A 16,352-nucleotide genomic window follows, 5' to 3' on the forward strand; every position below is an offset into this window, starting at 1 on the left:
ATATTTGACCGCATTTCGCCGCACGCGCGTCAGCATTTCCAATAAAAAACAAACAAACAAACAAACAGCTGACCCACCTCGTGTCTTTTTCTTCTTTTTTTTTTGACTCGTGGCACGTTAAATCCCCTCACATCAGGAGGAGCAGCTGGACGCGTCCCGGAAGGCAGTCCCCGAAGCCGAGCGACCCCCCCCCACTTTTTTTTTTCTTTTTTTTTTTTTCAACCCACCCCCCCAACAAAAAAAAAAGCCGTGATGTTTTTTCGCTCGCAGAGGCCACGCCGGCGTCAGCGCATACCTTTATATACCCGCACCACGGGCCGGGCACCCCGTGTCGGGGGGGGGGGGGGGCACAGGGCGCAGGCACGCTGACAATCCACAACGATCACATCCGGTTCTGGCACCTATTATAATCAGCGGGGGGGCATTCAAATCCAAAACAGTGTTAACACGTACACAGTTATTGGTTTACCACTTTGTTCATACAGTATACATACAAATGACGCATTTGGCAAATTATAGCTGACCTCGGTTCTCCGTGTGTACACAAACATGAGGGAGACACACACACACACACACACACACACACACACACCTGCTCCCATCAGGGGCCCACGCGGGTGTTAAGTCCACTGGTGTAATGGGAGTGTGTGTGTGTGTGTGTGTGTGTGTGTGAGCTCACCATGGGTGTGACTCTAAATGCCACACAAATGCACACACAGATTTAAATTATTTTTTTGTTTGTTTTGTTTGACTTTATTCAGCTTCCCAGGTCTGATTCTCCTGCTGTGCCCTCATGTGGTGGAGGACTGCCACTACACCAAGAAGTGACCTTCCTGCACTGCTGCTGTCAAACAACTAAAGCCACGCGGTTAGATAGTAAGGCGAAAGGTTGGTGGCGCAACATTCATGACATTCATGAGTGTACAATGCATTGAAAGTGACACATGGTGACTCTGGGGGCCCCTGGGGGGGCTGAGGCCCTGGAGCAGTGGTGCAAGAAGTATGCAGATTTACTTTAAGTAAAGTCCTACATTCAAAATATTACTTAAGTAAAAATACATGTATTAACAGCTAAATGTACTTAAAGTACAAAGCTGTGCTCCATCTTTCATCCACCTGAAAACCAAACATCCACCTTAAGCCTCTGCCTGCCAGCCTGTCCCACCCACCACTTATAGCCCCTTTCACTCAGCTGCAGATCCAACCTCTGCCTCCACCCTACAGGCGCCATCTGCTGCCTCCAGCCTCTGTCAGCAGCTTTTACCAGCCAACCACTGCCCTAGCCCCCAGATTCAGCTACGTCCTGAACCTCCACCTGTCAGCCCCTGCCAGCAACTACAGCCTCCACCTGCAAATTCTGACAGACAGCTGCAGCCCAAACATCCACCTACAGCCCCTGCCAGCAACCTACAGCCTCCACCTGCTGATTTTGGCCACTGCCAGCAACCTACAGCCTCCACCTGCAGATTCTGGCAGACAGCTGCAGCCCGAACATCCACCTACAGCCTCTGCCAGCAACCTACAGCCTCCACCTGCAGATTCTGGCAGACAGCTGCAGCCTTTTACCACCCAACCTCTGCCCTAGCCTCCACCTGCAGATTCAGCTACGTCCTGAACCTCCACCTGTCAGTCCCTGCCAGCAACTACAGCCTCCACCTGCAAATTCTGACAGAAAGCTGCAGCCCAAACATCCACCTACAGCCCCTGCCAGCAACCTACAGCCTCCACCTGCAGATTCTGACAGACAGCTGCAGCCCAAACATCCACCTACAGCCTCTGCCAGCAACAACAGCCTCCACCTGCAAATTCTGACAGACAGCTGCAGCCCAAACATCCACCTACAGCCTCAGCCAGCAACCTACAGCCTCCACCTGCAGATTCTGGCAGACAGCTGCAGCCGGAACATCCACCTATATAGCCCCTGCCATTAACCTACAACCTCCACCTGCAAATTCTGACAGACAGCTGCAGCCCAAACATCCACCTACAGCCTCTGCCAGCAACAACAGCCTCCACCTGCAAATTCTGGCAGACAGCTGCAGCCTTAACATCCACCTGTGTCTATCTGATGTCAGAGAGGCATGGATGTCCTTATATGGTATCTCTGCTCCAGGCACAGACGAGATGTTTATGTTTATGTCAAGGTTGCTGGATAACATTAGGTTTACAGTTTGCCTTTGGAAATTCTTCCAAAGACTTCCGGAACTTGGCCGGGCCAATCAAAAGAAAGTGTGGGGGGGGGGCTTACAGAGACAGGAGCTCAAACGGCTTGTTTCAGACAGAGGGTGAACTAAGGGGGCTGCATGAAGGGCCAGTAGAAGATAAATCAGGACTTTTTTGAATGTGAATCAGGCAAAGCTACTCCAGTGGAATCCCAAAATGAAAATATAGAGCTGGAAATGAGCATAATAGGTCCCCTTTAAACAACAAAATACGTCATTTGTTCTTGCCATACAAGTGTTCTGTCATCTGATCCCCCCTATCAGAGGGGCCTTACAAAACTGTTGCAAATCTCTGTTGAAAAACGCATCTGTTTTATGATGTGAAAAAACACTCTGGTTAGGTTTAGGCACGAAGAATGACTTGGTTAGGGAGAGATCATGGTTTGGGTTAAAATAAGTTAAGGTTGGGGGACCTTTGTCGTTATGGTTACAATAAGAAACCCTTGGCTAAGGTCTAGGTATAGTCCGATGTTTATGTTCACCATTATAGGATTTTAAAAAGTACTCCACCAACTTACCATTACAGTCCCATAACAGTCGGACTCACAACAGTTATAAACCCCCCCCCCCCCCCCCAAAAGGCTCAAAATTGATGCTGCAGAACCAGAGATTTTTATTCCATGCATTCTTCGTCCATGTCAAAACCTGGTGCCTACATTACCCACAATGCAACTCGACCACTGGTTGTGGATTCAGGTGTGTTATGCTAGTAGTGCGCTAAATGTAGCCTGCAGCAGAGGGGGCTACTGGTGGTCTGGTCAGCTCACTTCTTTCTAACTCTTTCGCCCCAACGGATTTCATTCATCTTCAGACTTATAGTCCCCCAAACCGACGCCATCACTTTCAGGACATTTCATCAGACTTCACACAGCTCCCTCTGCAGATGCCAAAGCTTTTATACCTCTACATTAAAACACATGCGGCCATACTCCCCAACACCTGGAAACAAACTTCGATGTGTAAAATCAGTGTTCTCATATAAGACTCAACACCTTTCCTATCTAATTCAACATGCAAGCATAGAACTACCAATCCTGTTTGTCTTTTTTAATCTCAATTCTCTTTTTTTTTTGGCAAAAACATGAAAAGAAAACGGTCCTTTATGAACTCAGCCCGCCCCCCCCATCATACACATATATTTGTTATCCTTTTTAAACTCTTTTTCATGGACAAAGTGAAGGAACTGGCGGGATAACATTTCACCGTGATTGCACCTCATATGACCAATAAACTTGACTGAACAGGAAGGACTTCATAAAAACGACGCTGGCTGGCAGGCAGTAGGAGGTGGAGCATAGCTGGAAATGTTACAGGATCACATTCTTCGGGTATAACTGAAAGTAAGAGGAAATTCGCCGGAGTTCAACATTCACTGGTGAGTACAGTCCACTATATTTGCTGTTTAAACACGCTGAGTGAACAGTATATATACTGTAGGTGATGTAGATGTTTCTGTTGTTTCATTTTGTGTTGACACTTCATGTACAAAGATTTAAGTGAAATACCACAATGTAATTCAGAATAAACTAATATTCTAATACTGACGTTGTTAAGATACTCATGTTACACGTTTTTGTTATTTCACATTTTTATATTGGTCTCATATCTAGATATATAATATGGCAGCTGCCAGCAGTCTCCTCTCTGAAGAGCAGTTTCTGTGTTGCATCTGTCTGGATGTGTTCAATCATCCAGTCACCATACCATGTGGACACAACTTCTGCAGAGACTGCATCGCGCAAGAGTGGGACGTTAACGGGAAATACCAGTGTCCCATGTGTAAAGAGCTTCTCTACAGGAGACCTGAGCTGCGGGTCAACACCGTCTTATCTGAGATGGCCAATCAGTTCAGGGAGTTAGCTCAAAAGAAAGCCAGCAGTGTCGAGCAAACCCGAGCCAAGGCAGGAGATGTTCCCTGCGACGTCTGCACTGAACTCAAACTGAAGGCCCTGAAGTCCTGCCTGATGTGTCTGACCTCCTACTGCGAGACTCACCTGGAGCTTCATCATAGACTCCCAGGCCTGAATAGACATAAGCTGATTGATCCCGTGAAGAGCTTGGAAGACAGAATGTGTAAGAGGCATGACAAACCCCTGGAGGTGTTCTGCAAGACCGACCAGATGTTTGTGTGTCGGATGTGCATCGGGACGAATCACAAGAGGCATCACTTTTCCCCTTTGAAAAAAGAATACGAGCAAAAGAGGGCTACGCTGGAGAGGAATGAAGCCAAGCTTCAGCAGATGATCGGGGAGAGGCGACTGAGGATTCAGCAGATCAAACAGTCGGTGGAGTGCAGCAAGGAAGATACAGACAGAGAGACAGCAGGCAGTGTGCAGGTCTTCACTGCTCTGATCCGGTCTGCTGAGAGAAGCCTGGCTCAGCTCATTGACATGATTGAAGAGAAGCAGAAAACAACGGAGAAACGGGCTGAAGGCTTCATCAAAGAGCTGGAAGAGGAAATATCTGAGCTGACGAAGAGAAGCGCTGAGGTGGAGCAGCTCTCACGCATTGAAGACCACCTCAAGTTCCTCCAGAGCTTCCCATCCCTGAACCCACTAAATCCACCCACTAAAGACTGGACAGAGGTCCGAGTTCACTTGTCACGCCAGGAGTCTGTGATGAGAGCCATGGCTCAGCTGGAAGACACGCTCAGCAAAGAGATGGAGAAGCTGCGTGCTGACGTCAAGCTGAGGAGAGTCCAGCTGCACGGAGTGGATGTCACTCTTGACCCCGATACAGCACATCCAGCTCTCGTCCTGTCTGAGAATAAGAAACGTGTCAGTTGCGGCGATGTGAAGAAGACTCTCCCAGACAATCCAGAGAGATTTTCCTCAAGTCCCTGTGTCTTAGGAAACCAGGGTTTCTCTTCAGGCAGATTTTACTACGAAGTTCAGGTTAAAGAGAAAAATAAATGGGATTTAGGAGTGGCCAGAGAGTCGATCATCAGGAAGGGACATATTGCAGCTAGCCCCACGACAGGCCTTTGGGTTATATGGCTGAAGAATGGAAATGAGTACCGAGCTCTTGATGAGCCTGGTGTGTCCCTCTCCCTGAAGTCGAAGCCTCAGAAGGTGGGGGTGTTTGTGGATTATGAGGAGGGTCTGGTCTCCTTTTATGACGCAGCTCACATCTACTCCTTTACCGGCTGTAACTTCACTGAGAAACTCTTCCCGTTCTTTGGTCCTTGTACTAATGATGGGGGTAAAAACTCCGCCCCTCTGATCATCTCTCCTGTCAATCATGCCAATTAGACTTTTGTTTTGATTTCCACAAGGCCAGACGCTGTAAGATTATAGAGTGACGTATTTTTGCAGGCAAACCCGGAAATTAGCTTCGCCGCTGGTTCCCTCGACACAAACACGACGAGATTTTTCCATCCAGAAAATAATCTCTGTGGCAAAACAAAAGTTTATGGTACTTACACATTTTGTTCAGCAAGATAATGTTCACTAATGAGCACCACTTTTATGATTTTTGAAGCATAAATGGAATCGCCAGAAGTATAAAGCTAACATTAGGCTACAAACGAACTACACCCCGGTCGCATAACTTCAATGTCACCACCACTAAGCTTCACTTTTAAGAGAATACAGATAGATATAGATATATAGACAGATAGATATAGAGTATAAACGCAACAAGGCTGTAAAGGGGGACTAGTGAGTAGATGACTTTCCGTGTTCGGCACGAAGACGTTTAATGTCTGCGACAACCTCTGTAGTCTCATTTAGCCGCTTGTTAGCAACCGCCTTTTTTAAATCGCATAAAAGCTTCCAAATTCACGAGTGGGGTATCTACTGGCGTATTTTATGTCGTAGAACAAAACGTTGAGGCTTATGATAACCACAGACCTTATTTCAGGCATCTAACCAAAAACCCACTGACTTCCAGACGAGGGAACCGGAAGTGTAAAAATGCTGACTAATTTCCGGGTTTTAGGACGCCTTCCTGCGGCACTCCTCATTCCTGTTTTCTTTATCCCTTAGTACTGCATATCCCATTACATGTTTCTTTAATGTGTCCTATTACTTCCACAATATCAATTTCCAAATCATTATTTTGATCTAATGTGTTGACTTTATTGTCATGGCATATCAAGATTTGATCAAATAAATAATCAGTAAAAGGAAAAGGCTAAGTCATTTTGGGTTTGGGTCTGTCCCTCTATCTTTAAATGGTTTGGAATGTGACTGTTTGACTCTAAATCCCAGCAACACAGAGTTCCTGTGTCAATCTAGTTCATGAAGAATGATTTCTTTTAGGATTGGTCAAACTGAGCTCTAGATACAGCTGCATTTGCAGATACAAAGGTATGTCAACATATAACAAGACAACAGTCAAACATGACAAATTACATTTATTGAGTAGAGTAGAAGTAGAAATTACAAGCATGTATAAAAATACAAACTTTACTTTTAGAAATCTCTCTGCAAAATTAACCATATATATATATATATATATAGAGAGAGACAGACTACTAAAACATCTTCTCTAGTTTAAGTGCAGACCTACATCACATGCTAATGTAACTAAAGAGAAAAAAAAAAAAGGGACAAGAATCTCTCTACTAGAACATTTAAATACAATGTTTTAGAGAACTAAAGCGGAGTTTTAATACAATCATATCCACTGTGTTCTGGCTATATGGCAGCATTGTACAGACAATGTATTTCTGTCCACAGAAAGCAATGGATTTCAGTGTAGTGAGAAATAAAATATTTTAAAGGATAAGTTAATAAAGACCCACATTTGAAGCAACACTTAAAATTAAATATGAAAATAGTGTCCGACAGAGTAAAAGCTCTTGATGCCGTTACAAAAGCTGCTGTTGGTCTGTGGTACTACAGGCAATTTTGTTGAATAGACTAAATTAATAAAGTTGTTCAGCATCTGTGCTGCTCCTCAACAACCGAGGGGGCAGCACTGAAAATACAGTTACGCTTCAGTTAACAGGGCACTTACTGATAGTGAGTACATGGTTTGCTGGCATACCTGAATCTCGGAAATGTCACCTTCTGGCAGGAAATACTACAAAGTTTCAGAAACGTCTTGGTATCTTTAAAAAAAAAAAAAATGAAGAATGTCGACAAATTATTTTAAAACAAAAAGTCCAAGAAAATGCATAAAAAAAAAAATAATAAAAAAAAAAACCCCACGCTTCTGGTATCCCTGAAGTCTGATTGGCACAGCAGCACAAGATACAGCTCTACCTGACATTTCCTTTATGTAAATTATTCAAAGTTCCACAACACGGTTCAAATGGAGGACATGGAATCTGTTACTGGACAGATACTTGTTTCCATTTATTACAAAAATATATATTCAAGCTGTACAACAAATCACATCAACAAGGCAAATTTAGCCCAAAAAAAAACAAAAAAGGAGGCGTGGTAAAGCTCATGCAAATTACTCCTAACTTCAAGTAAAGTGAGCCGCAGAACACAAATCAAACATTCCTCTGAAGGCCTCAAACTAATAAAATATAAAATTGAAGGCCAGATCCTCACAGCTTTTTTTGGTATATGGGAAAAGACAAAACAAAAAAAAAACAGGGCTTATTTTTATGATATCGTGAGAATATAAATAGCTCCTGAGCCCCTTCCAAAAAACGTGACAAGAAAAGCTGCTGAAAAAGGTGGCAACAACGCCGCAGGGAGTGCCTAACGCCGTGTTTCGTTTCGTGTTGTTGCCACAAATCTTCCTGAGGCGTTTATTTTAGCTTATAATGGTTCACTAGACAGTTTCAAAACAGCTGCAATGTGGACTGGTGCTGAGAGCTGGACGCCCTCCCTGAATATTTGTTTGTGCTTTTCTTTTCTTTTTTTTTATGATGTATGTGCACCATAAATCTATCCTTTGTAACAACGATTCAAAAAAAAAAAATATATATATATATTATTTACACTTAACAAGGACATGAGCACTATGTACAACAGGGAAACTTCATTACTTTTTGGGTAAAGATGCACTATTAATCTACTTCTATTGGCCAGTATCCACTTTAAAAAAAAGTGTGTATATATATATATACACACACACACACACACACATACATATACACACACACACTTTTTTTTTTAAGTATATATATATATATATTTTAGTGTAATATATTTTTACTGCTTATATTTAGCCAATTGTGTTCTTTTTGAGGAGTGCATCACATGATTAATGTCAAACCAGCAATAGAAGCTTCTCTGTCTTAAAACAAACAAACAAAATAAATAAACCTAAACCTCAACTTGACGCCCGGTCACAACAGCATTGACAGCGGCAACATTTTGGATTGAAATCGCTGCAATTGAGTTTCTTTGCAATGCACATGGAGCTTCGGCGTGGACTGTTTTGACAGTTGCTGACAGTGGCTGTAATTTTTGTCACTATTCAAACTACTGTTCAAATGTTGGGGGGACAAAAAAAAAAAAAAAAAAAAAAAAAAAGATATTCTACCGGCAATATGTTCAAATTCAAAACTTCACACTCTCTATTAAGTCTCTAATGGAAGGGTGTTCCTAAAATGCACTGCACCTCTGACCCACTGTTTGCCTTGTTACTTAATCTGTAAACTAAGCTATTGTTTGAGAAAAGTAATACCCACTTTTCATTTTTTTGGATTCAACTCCATAAATGGGGGGGGGGGGGGGGGGGGGATATCATGGATGGAGGTTAGGCTGACTTTGGGAAATACAATTTACGTTAGCTTACCGCTTATTGAGGCAGTGGAGGCACCACGACTGAATGTGACAACGTGAACTATAGTTTGATTTATTTTTTTGAATGTTTGCATGAATAACTTGCATGTTAGTCCTCATTTGTTAGGACTAAAATGTTTTGAAGTGACAGCCCTATCGTTTGATTAGCGCCTGATGGGGTATTATGGCTGTGCCAGTGCTAGCATGTTGCCAGTTAGCTCTCCAGCCGCAGTAGCTTGCTACGCTTCCAGAGTTTTGTTGTTGTTGTTTTTTTGGGGCAAAGATACGCAAATTAACTTTTGCTGTGCCACTTTCTGGTCTGACCGGGTTCTTGATCCGTCTCATACCTTGTGCTTTCTCCTCTCACAATGCATGCTGGTATTGGTCAATGCGCAAATTCAGATCCTTTTTGAGAGAACGAAGTCGAAAACTTTACGGAGAGCTTGTTGAGTCAAGGAAAGGAAAGGCAAGGAGTGAAAGGCTGCTTACCAGTTCATGGCTCCATCCTAAGAGGAAAAAGGGGTGAATTCCAGAGGTCTCCAGTTTTCCAGGCAGCATTCATTGATCCAGCATTTCACACAGAAAGCAAAATAAAAGTATTTACAAAAAAAAAAAAAGACTATCTCATAGCAAGCCAAGACACTGAAAGCAGAACCAGTCCGAGGATCCAGTCCGGGTGCTATCAGAAGATATTAAGAAAGTCTGGAAGGGTTGCAGCAGTTTGTAAAAGATGAACAACTACAGTGGGGCTTTGTTTCGGACCATTTGTGTTGGTGTATGTGGTTACTGTTACTGTTTGTCTGCCCGTGGAGGAAGACTGCGCCAACCCTGCGCTGCCATCGCTGTGCTTTGTCACCCAGCTTCCTCCTCCTCCTCCTCCTCCTCCTCCTCGTCTTGTTTGGGTATGGGGTGTGGCGACATGCTCACCGAGTCCTTTCCTGTCGCCTGCTCTGCCTCCTCCATCTCCTCCATCTCCCCACCTTCTTCCTGTTGCTGGTGCAGTTTTGGTTTCCTCTGACAGCAGGGCTTGTACAGGTGGGGATCGATGATGACTTCTCCGTAACGTCCCTTGTACACAATCCCACAGCACACCTTCTGTCTGAAATATCAAAACACGCTGTCAGTATATAGAAGTCTGCATAGCCTGCAATACAAGCACCTTTGGAATAAAAAAGATGCTTCAGTTAAGAGTCCTTGGAGGGAGAATGTTACCTTTTCCAGTAGGTGCGGTCCAGGAAGGAGAAGGCCTGGGAAGGGGCAGAGCCAGGCGAAAGTTCCATGTCAGAGCCCTCGTCCGATTGGTTGCTGTAGCTGGGAGACTGAGCGGGCGAGGCACTGGAGGTGGTGCTGTGGGCGTCTGAGTCTGAGAGTGACACAGACAGCGCTGATCAGGACACTTTCGACTTACATTAAGAGACACACGGTAGCAGTCCATCTACCCAGAGGTGTTAGAGGCCTCAATAGTTGTGTCAACACTGGACTGTACACAATGATATTAACATTTCCATCTACTGGTGAAATAAGTGGTGCTGCAAATACACTGGCACCTAAAATCATCATCAATAATCACGATCATTTTTATCAATATTGAGATCACAATTATTTGTTGATTTTAAACATTTTTTATTGCACTTTCACATTCAAATAAACAGAGTACTTCTGTCACTTCCATGTTGCGCTACATTCCTGCTTATGTACAAATCTCTGCATCAAAATAAGATGGGTCCTTAATCACGGTGCATCTCCTGGAAGCAAAATGTAAATCATTTTGTACCAGTGCCGTTTATGGTGACGTGCTGTTCAGCGTCGCTGGTATGGAGTTGACGCTGGACGAGAACAGGGATTGAGTGAGGTAACGCTAGCGTACCGCAGTTTGCGGTGTTTTGCACTCTTTGCATAGGATTTGTTCTTGCGGATGATGAATGCGCTTGGTTTGATGTGCATTTACATTTAATTGTGGGAAGCCAAAAGTGTAGTGCTGTGGTGTAGTTCAAAAAAAGGCCCACACAGAGGAACACTAATTCAGTTCAAAGTTGAGGTTGATAATGTTAGGACAGAAAATCACCTAAAAATCAATCCAAAAGAAATGTAGTAAGGATAAAGGGACAAGTCTTGTTTTCAGACAAGGGTTCATATGATTTCTGGAGATGGTTCATGACAGTTGTATAGGCTTTATCTCCAATGATACAATCTTGTATGCACATGGCTTCTCAAACTCAAGCCGTGTCTATATTACAATCTGCCTTGAACGCTCTTAAGACATCTCTGCAGAACCTCAAACTTGTACTGAATGGTGATGAGACAAAATGAGCCCATCATTCTATTTTACATTTTCCTGATATCCATACACATAATGGTTCTGAAACTGAATTTGTACCATCTTAAAAATGATATTACATGGGGAAATGTGGAATAACTGGCGCAGAATCTAAGTTTTTTTTACATCAGAATAAATGAAGTACAAGATAGAGCTTAAATAAAGTCCATAATTATAAAAACAGTCGTGTGTTAACAATGTTATACTACAATCCTTCACACTACACCAGCACTAAATTGGCTTCTTACTGTTTCTCTTCAGCTCACTCTGCACCCGACTAGTCTTGCTTGGCCTCAGCTTCTTCTTCAGCTTCTTCGTCCTAAGTGTGGCCTTCATGCTCGACCCAGCTTTCGCGTCGACCACCTGAAACCACACAGGAGACCTCTATCTAGCCAAATAATGTAACCAAAACACTCAGAAATGCTCAATATAAAAAGCGACATAAAAAAGGTCTACAAGTGTAGTGGCGCTGGATGCGTCCTTACATGATTCCAGTTCTTCTTGGATCCCGCTGGAAGTTTTTTCCATCGCTTGACCAGGAGGACACAGGCGTTACAGATGTCCCCACAACGCACCTCACCCAACCTGCAGGGACAAGATGAGAAGAAAGATTCCAGATGTTATACACCTTGCTTGTATTTCAGCCAGACTGCATATAAAGATGGACGACACGTCTCCGCTTCCTCCTGCTGTACAAAAATCAAGCCAAACTCTCTCGGATATGGAGACAACCAGAGTTCTGGTTGTTAAAAAACAACCAGAGTTGACAAAACAATAGCGAGTAAAAGACATCAGTGATAAATAGTAATTAAATAAAATGTCACAATAAAAACAGCAAACGATAATGATGTCCACACATGTAAAACAGAATAAAAACTTGCAAGATCAATTTATAAAATAAGATTATAAAAAATACTAACATATTAAAAGATTGAGACCACTATGAGCAACCAAAGGCCAGTGAAAACATGTATGTTTTGAGTTATGACTGAGAAGTATTTTAGTATCTTAATTGTCTCCATGAGCTGTGTCACTGCCACTGCTGCAACTGCTTACAAACTACGATAACTGACTTCCTGCTTTGTTCAGAATAAAAGCATGGTACCTGTCCCTCTGGTTTCACTGATCAACAACACGCCCCAAGTCGACCACCTGGACCTGCGGAAGATACTGTGGACTCACCCGAAGCAGGTCTTGAAGTTGGTCTCGTAGCGTTTGCTGTCGGTGAAGCGGGAGCTGGACGACTTGGCTCTGCAGATGCAGCAGCCGTCTATGCTCCGGTACATCTTTGGCCTGTGGAAGCCAAACATCTACGGCGACACAGGGAGAGAAAAACATACAGTTAAAGGGGATCTATTATACTAATTTCCAGCTCTATATTTTCATTTTGTGATTCCACTAGAGTAGCTTTGCATGGTTCACAGTTCAAAAAAGTCCTGATTTATCTTCTACTGGCCCTTCACTTCACCCTGTGTCTGAAACAAGCCGTTTGAGCTCCTGTCTCTTTAAGGCTCCCCTCCCTAAAAGCCCACTTTCTTCTGATTGGCCGGCCAAGTTCCGGAAGGCAAACTGTAAACCTAATGTTATCCAGCAACGTTGACATAAACATAAACATCTGGTCTGTGCCTGGAGCAGAGATGCCATATAAGGACATCCGTGCCTATATGACATCAGAAAGACACGGCGGTTGAAAAAACTGAAACGCAGCATTCAGAGCAGTCTGAAGCCTGAGCTTTGAGCTCACACATACACACACACACACACACACACACACACACACACACACATATACATACATATGACAGAAAATAAGGAGAAGCGTAATCGGTCCTTTTTAAACAAAAGAGGATGCCGCCGTTTCTAAAACTAGAGCTACCAACTTGACAACTCCAACGGAAAGATTGGCCAATTTCATCCTTTAAGAACAGATAAACAACAGGGCTGCAACTGACCATTATTTTCACAAATCGAGGAATCTTCTGATTATTTCTTCCCATTGAATCGATTAATCGTTTGGCTTACAAAATGAATGTCCATCACAATTTCTGTAAGCCAAAAATGATGTCTTCAACTGTCCTGTTTGTTTGTTTGACCAACAGTTGAAAACCCACAGATATTCAGTTACTATCACAAGAGGGAAAGAAAAGCAGCGCATTTTGACAAAAGCTTGTCTGTGTGGGTATTATGCGCGTTTACGTCATATGCCATTTAAGCCCCCCCCCCCCCGCTCCTGCGGACATGGGGGAGAGGAGGAGAGGTGTGTGTGTGTGTGAGAGAGAGACAGGGTATCAGGCTGAGCATCAACGAGGAGAGAACAGCGCGGCCCAGCTGCCTCTTACGCAACCGTGGTGCTGATGCAACTGGAGGGCTCGACATGTGGGAGCTGAACATCAGCTCCCTCATCAAGAAAGCCCAACAGAGGATGTACTTCCTGAGGCAGCTGAGGAAGTTTAACCTGCCACAAACAATGCTGGTTCACTTCTACACTGCCATCATAGAGTCCATCCTCACCTCCTCCATCACTGTCTGGTACGCTGCTGCCTCCACCAAGGACAGACGCAGACTGCAGCGTATCATCCACTCTGCAGAGAGGGTGATCGGCTGCAACCTCCCATCTCTTCAGGACCTGTACTCCTCCAGGACCCTGAGGAGAGCAGGGAAGATCGCTGCCGACCCCTCCCACCCCGGACACCATCTGTTCGACCCCCTCCCCTCTGGCAGGAGGCTGCGGTCCATCAGGACCAAAACCTCCCGCCACAAAAACAGTTTCTTCCCCTCTGCAGTCAACCTGACAAACTCACACTGACACACACCCCCCCCCCCCAGAACACAAACACAAGTTATACGTTATATTACGTACATCACCCCTGTCCCCCCTGCGTTACATTAACGCACCCACCCCCTACTGGACACTTTACTTTATTCTGGTCACTGCACTGTTTGTTATTTATCTTATTTTTATTCTTATTTTACCTTTTAAATTCTACTTATTTGTTATCGAAACAATAACACCTTCAGACCACGGCGAATTCCTTGTAATGTATGTTACTTGGCAATAAACAGTTTCTGATTCTGATGTGGCCGGGATGGATGTTGAGGCGAGGTGATCGACCTTCCACCACCGAACACATCCACTCTAAATCGATAACGTGCAGGTTTAAAAACACGTATTTTACTTCAGAACTACAGAAATGTTCAAATAAAAACAGTTCAGGGAGGTATCTGTGGTGTTAACTGGAATGTGGCATCGAGTTGGGCTGTGACATCGTTTAAAAGATCTCATGCGCGGCGCCGTGCGGTGATGCCGGCAGCGGTTGTGTAATCCTGTCCCGACCACAGCCTGGCACGTGGCCAGGAGGATGGACGCGGGAGGCGACGCGATGCTCTGCAGGCTGCCCATCCTCCAGACTGACGTGAATACCGTCGGTTACCGCACATGGACAATGTTGCTACGCACAATCACCTACGACGTAACGTTAAAAAAAAAAAAGGGAGAACGTGACTATGTAGTTAATACGATTGGGGTTTATTGTGCTTGCTTAGGCCCACTCTTCCTCAGGTCGCAACGTGGAAGCAGCACTCCATTATCGGACATTGCTTTTACTGCTAAATGTTATGACTGGGGGTCGCCCCTACGCAGCCAGTCCACTATACTCAAACATGTAATAACCCAAAACCTCTTCCGCCTTGTTTCAGGGGACTTAAAAATGATGGTGGACTCGTGTTTGGTGAACAGGTCGCTGTGGAAGAAGCGGGAAATTATGCCAAAACAATGAAAGTATATGGGATTATCCGGGCGCGTTCGGTGTTGGGCCGCGAGAGCCGGACTCCACGCGAACACACGGGGTCTTTGTGTTTGAACAAAACGAGACCAGATATATAGTCACAGCGCGGCAGAACTGACGGCCGTTGGGTCAGGACATGCATTCGACACTTTATGACGCCACTCTGTTTGAAATGTTCCCTCAGAAGGAGGGCTGGACGCCTGACGCAGGAAACACACCCACCACCCCGACAACAGAGTCGAGCCCAGCTTTAACACATACACAGCAACGTTTAGCTACACGCTTTCATGAAACGTTCATATGCGTTTAGCAACTTTGACATTTAAACTGAATTCGTTTGGAGCAGGTAACTTAACAGTTAGGCATATCCGGACAGTCAGTCGGTCTTGTCCGCCCCGGCAGAGTAACGTGTGCATGGCGTATGAAAAGCACAATAAAGTTAGCTTATAGCGAAGTGTCTTGAGTTGAAGTAATGTTTTCTTAACTAACCGAGCAACTAGCTAACGTTACCCCGCTAACGATACGAGCATCGTCAGACGGACAGACAGACATAATGGATGTAACGTTACAGTAGTCTTTTAAACAACACTGCGCAGGAAAACAAGCACACAGCATCACCAATGTTACATCAATTGTTATCAACGTTTTAGCTATAACAAACACGAACTGACTTCAGGTCAGCTGCTTTTAAGGTTAACGATTTTTGGGAACGTGAGATCAGAAACATTATCCTCCCGTAACTTTACTGCTGCACGCCGACGCCGAGCCGACCAAAACACTTTTCTTCCCACCACAAAGTCAGAAAACGTACTTACCCTGTTTCAAAAGTGATAAGCTGAGCGGCTCTCGCTGGTGTCATGTGCGGGAGATAGAGCTCTTTTCACAAGTGGCTCTCATTTAACATTTAACAATGCCGTAGCAGACCATCAGTTCCACCGCTGCCCCCGCCGAAGCGTCGAGACGCGGCAATGACAAAATTCCTTTCCGCTTGGCGGCTTCAAATTAAGACCGGCGTCATAAGCACGCAACTCGGTCACGGCTTGGAGTAACGACGATACACTTATTTTGAAGGATATATTATTCGACTTCCGATTTTGCAATGGCCATGAATGGCTAACTTGATGCAGGCAGTGTACCTGTAGTAGAAGCGTTTACGCAGGCGCGCTACGCGACTCCCGCGCCACCATTTTCTTGGCTTTCTTTATACAATCAGCGTAATTTGCATACAGCTGTGACGTCTGCCTGCGTATACACATTGCGATACCCAAATAAGGAGTGATATTTACGCGGGAAAAGGAGGCTGAACCCGTTGCTATAGAGGTCGCAGTGTAGGCAA

At 44.4% G+C, this 16,352-nt stretch overlaps 2 protein-coding genes across 3 annotated transcripts; one reads left to right on the plus strand and one right to left on the minus strand.

The window, feature by feature from the left end:
• Positions 1-3,841: 3,841 nt before the first annotated feature.
• LOC139304757 (E3 ubiquitin-protein ligase TRIM21-like) lies at positions 3,842-5,590 on the plus strand. Of its 2 annotated transcripts, XM_070928617.1 has the most exons (2): positions 3,842-4,068; positions 4,099-5,590. In XM_070928617.1, exons 1-2 carry the CDS (start codon positions 3,842-3,844, stop codon positions 5,471-5,473), a joined length of 1,602 nt encoding a protein of 533 aa, XP_070784718.1. In that variant the 3' UTR covers positions 5,474-5,590. The 2 variants fall into 2 exon arrangements, with proteins under 2 accessions (XP_070784718.1, XP_070784717.1); XM_070928616.1 differs by having other exon boundaries at positions 3,842-5,590.
• A 4,176-nt stretch (positions 5,591-9,766) lies between these two features.
• On the minus strand, positions 9,767-15,952 carry LOC139305427 (SIN3-HDAC complex-associated factor-like). The gene is made up of 6 exons (XM_070929394.1): positions 15,832-15,952; positions 12,414-12,541; positions 11,717-11,816; positions 11,480-11,594; positions 10,127-10,277; positions 9,767-10,013 (listed from the first exon to the last, which is right to left on the minus strand). The coding sequence occupies exons 2-6, from the start codon at positions 12,539-12,541 to the stop codon at positions 9,767-9,769; spliced, it is 741 nt and encodes a 246-aa protein (XP_070785495.1). The 5' UTR covers positions 15,832-15,952.
• Between the last annotated feature and the right edge of the window lie 400 nt (positions 15,953-16,352).

The sequence above is a fragment of the Enoplosus armatus genome, chromosome 22 (genome assembly GCF_043641665.1).
Source record: "Enoplosus armatus isolate fEnoArm2 chromosome 22, fEnoArm2.hap1, whole genome shotgun sequence".
Lineage (NCBI taxonomy): Eukaryota > Metazoa > Chordata > Actinopteri > Centrarchiformes > Enoplosidae > Enoplosus > Enoplosus armatus.

What these genes read in the sequence shown, in the direction of transcription:
- LOC139304757 (XM_070928616.1), top strand. Translation starts at nt 3,842, where the DNA reads ATGGCAGCTGCCAGCAGTCTCCTCTCTGAAGAGCAGTTTCTGTGTTGC.
- LOC139305427 (XM_070929394.1), bottom strand. Translation starts at nt 12,541, where the DNA reads ATGTTTGGCTTCCACAGGCCAAAGATGTACCGGAGCATAGACGGCTGC. An exon ending in AACTTCAAGACCTGCTTCGG is followed by an intron (nt 11,817 to 12,413) that starts GTGAGTCCACAG and finishes TTGTCCCTGCAG; the next exon opens with GTTGGGTGAGGTGCGTTGTG. An exon ending in GAGTGAGCTGAAGAGAAACA is followed by an intron (nt 10,278 to 11,479) that starts GTAAGAAGCCAA and finishes TGTCACTCTCAG; the next exon opens with ACTCAGACGCCCACAGCACC.